At 39.1% G+C, this 3,160-nt stretch overlaps 1 protein-coding gene across 1 annotated transcript in view; it reads right to left on the bottom strand.

The window, feature by feature from the left end:
• Positions 1–47: 47 nt before the first annotated feature.
• Positions 48–3,160, bottom strand: part of LOC101294592 (L-ascorbate oxidase homolog) — a 3,487-nt gene continuing 374 nt past the window's right edge. The window contains exons 2-8 of the mRNA XM_004287907.1: positions 2,870–2,979; positions 2,167–2,437; positions 1,879–1,981; positions 1,437–1,782; positions 820–1,185; positions 650–728; positions 48–515 (exon numbers count right to left, since the gene is read on the bottom strand). Of these exons, the coding sequence (XP_004287955.1) occupies positions 303–515; positions 650–728; positions 820–1,185; positions 1,437–1,782; positions 1,879–1,981; positions 2,167–2,437; positions 2,870–2,979 (1,488 nt within the window). The 3' untranslated portion in view covers positions 48–302. The remainder of the gene's footprint in view (positions 516–649; positions 729–819; positions 1,186–1,436; positions 1,783–1,878; positions 1,982–2,166; positions 2,438–2,869; positions 2,980–3,160) is intronic.

Here is a 3,160-nt window from a genome sequence, read left to right as displayed (position 1 = left end):
GAGGGAAATCAGATTTTGAACATAACTGTAATACTAAAAAAAAATTCACACACGCACGTAGTGCGGGTCAAGATGCTAGTATTAAAGAATAGATGATCCATGAGTTTCATATTGGATCACACATAAAAGAAACAAATAATTCCTCTGATGAGCGCAACCAATCCCCCAAAAGTAAAGTCTGAAAAATGGCTTGAGTTAAGCCCTGACTAAAACTTCTGCAGACATATATTCTTTCCTACGTCTCATGTAAGGCACTGACAACCACTCTTGACAGTTTTACATTGCCGTGATGCTACTTTTACTTACAGAGGCCGAGTTCGCCGGCCTGATGCTCGACCACACAGAAGAGCATTCTTCGGAATAGGATATTCATCCCTCCATGAATTTACCGGTGAGTATACACGAAGATAGAACTGCTGGCCTAAATACTGTCTAGCCCAATTCTCAGATCTCACATTCCACATTCCCACATTGTCCAAAGGCACATAAATTGCAGTCCATGAGTTGGGATATACCTGAAATGTCAAATTGAGGTTAGAAATAATGAACACATAACTCACATTGCTTTTAAGAGTGGTACACTTTGCCAAATTTATCTGTCATGTGTAAACATATGAGATATTTGGCCAATATATTTGTTTGTGTTTACCTGAACGGTGCAACGAGAAACAGTGTCCATCAAATTGTATCTTAATCTGCTTGCTGGTGTCCACTGTCCACCATCCATACTGTCCACAAAAAAAACCATCTTGTTTAAGAAATCAAAAAACAGTGAAAAGAGATGAATTGAGCTTTTGAAAATAGAAAAAGTTTACTCACCCAACAACAAAGAAACTATAACCATCAAGGTGCCATGACTGCAGAGTATTCTCCGGATTCTCAAACACAAATTCAACAAAGGCTCGGAAATCAGCATGCATGACAGAAGTCTGGAGATAACCACCGCCACCAGTGGGATTATCCGAGATGCTTCCAACGGAGAACACTCCGGAGATCTTGAAGTAGTCAGCAACTTTTAGTGGTGTGTCAGGTTGGAGGAAGGAAACGCTATTTATAGCATATCTTTGCTTGCCATTGATTATAGGAGCAGAATTTGTAAGCCTGATTGTCCTGGTGGTGTTGATCAATCCATAATGATATGAGCCTTGAGGGTTAGGCCTTGGTCCGCTTGCTGTCAAATTCCGCCTGGTTTGATACATAAAACACATGATCATTGAGAGGCTTAATTTTTTGTTCATATCATATTCGTTGATTAATGAAGGTTTCGATACATGCTTAATACTATTACTGGAATGATGGTGCGAAAGAAATAATCTTACTGTATGGCATCTCGTACTCGCAAAAATATATGAACAAGGTAGAACCTATTTCCAATTCTAGACTACCATTTATATACAAGGTATATGCTTTCTGACAGAACGCAATGATAAAAGTACCTGAAAGATCGAGCTTGTTCAAGAGACCAGTCGACCTCAGTAGTTGGGCCACCAGGTGGAGGACCAGACACACTTCCTCCCGAGTTACTGTAGTGAAGAATGGAGGTTGCGGAGAGCACTTGTGAGGTGAAACGAGTAGAGACGACAATGTAGTAATCTTGTGGTGGTTGATCAGCTGTTACCAGAACAGAGAGTGACTGTCCCAAATGAATGTCAAGAGAGCTGTAAGTATTTTGCAAGGTGTGAATGCCTTCCACCTCAACCAACAGCATCTTGTGACCTTGGATCCTGAAATTGATGGATGTTGCAATTCCAACATTTGATATTCTGAACCTGTAAGTTTTGCCTGCAAAAGCAAGTATGACACATGAAGCAAAGATGTGAGTCTTCTTTTATATTCCAAACCACACAAGCAAATGGTTCTTTACTTGTATTTAGCTACCTTGATCAACTGTAAATGTATTCCCATTTGATCCGCGGCCATTGATGATCAGTCCGTCTGGGAAGGGAAGATTATTCCCACCATCTAAAATTGCCTTCAGATCCTGTAACATACAAACAATATATCCCATCAATTAGCACATTACACATATCAAATGCCTCATTTTTCTATGGATCTCTGGTCAAAACTAACACATACTACATATCGAACAATATTTTACTTAATCAATTAACCAATTAATCCAGACTATCAACCTATCAACAATATTCTCCAAGCAAAGCTACTTACAGTGTGATTTTGCTTGAACCAGTCTCCAGCCAGAATGGTGAAATCTCCTGCAGGAGGATCAAAAGGCACTGGAATTCTAGGTCGACTTGAGATCTTGATACCACCATACCCTCCTGCAGCTTTGTGGAATGCAAGGGAAGGAAAATAATAGTAACTTCCAATCTGATCTTTGACTTGAAGAACATAAGTGAAGTTCTGTCCTGGTGGAATGGGACAATTTGTGCCAAAGACCCCATCTTGCCATGAGTTCCTTCTCTGCTGCACACCATTCCTATACAACAATTTTCAGGATTTAGTGGTCACACTGAATACCACATCTTGTTGGATTATAAGTTGCCATTCTTTTCTTTTAAACACAAAGCATGTCAAGAACATGCTAGGTAACAATTTACTGTAGTATTTACTAAAACAATCTTTGCTTGGTGGTTCATGCTCAAGAAGCTTTGCATGAATGAATTCTATTGTTACTCACACACTCACACCAATTATCATTACAGTTTTAGGCAATCAAAGGTGTTCACTTTATGTCACATGCAATTGGCCCAAGTACTATATATATTCTCTAAAGTGACTAAAACATGCATATTCAATAGGTGATTGAATCATGTCTTCACTTTGTGATAGGGTAATAGCAATTATACATAAAGTAATTGGTGCTTAGCAATACACATAATATACATTTAAAAGGGAGAAGATTACTAACCAAGAAATGAGAAAAGGTTCATCCAAGCTGTTGAAAACACTGATAATAAGGTTATCATTGGTCACACAATCAATCTGTGGCCCTGGGAATTGCCCGTTTATCAATATTCCCTGCATTTTGTTTCAAAGCTCATTTCAGCAATCACTCATTGTTCTTTTCCTCAATAGAGAAATTGCCCAGAAGAGAAAACTGCACAAAGACAAAATGTGCTTGTTTGTGTGTGTGTGTGTGTGTGTGTGTGTGAGAGAGAGAGAGAGAGAGAGAGAGAGAGAGAGAGAGAGAGTACTTACC

Source organism: Fragaria vesca, linkage group LG1 (assembly GCF_000184155.1).
Source record: "Fragaria vesca subsp. vesca linkage group LG1, FraVesHawaii_1.0, whole genome shotgun sequence".
NCBI lineage: Eukaryota > Viridiplantae > Streptophyta > Magnoliopsida > Rosales > Rosaceae > Fragaria > Fragaria vesca.
This window is presented reverse-complemented; position numbering and strand designations above follow the sequence as displayed.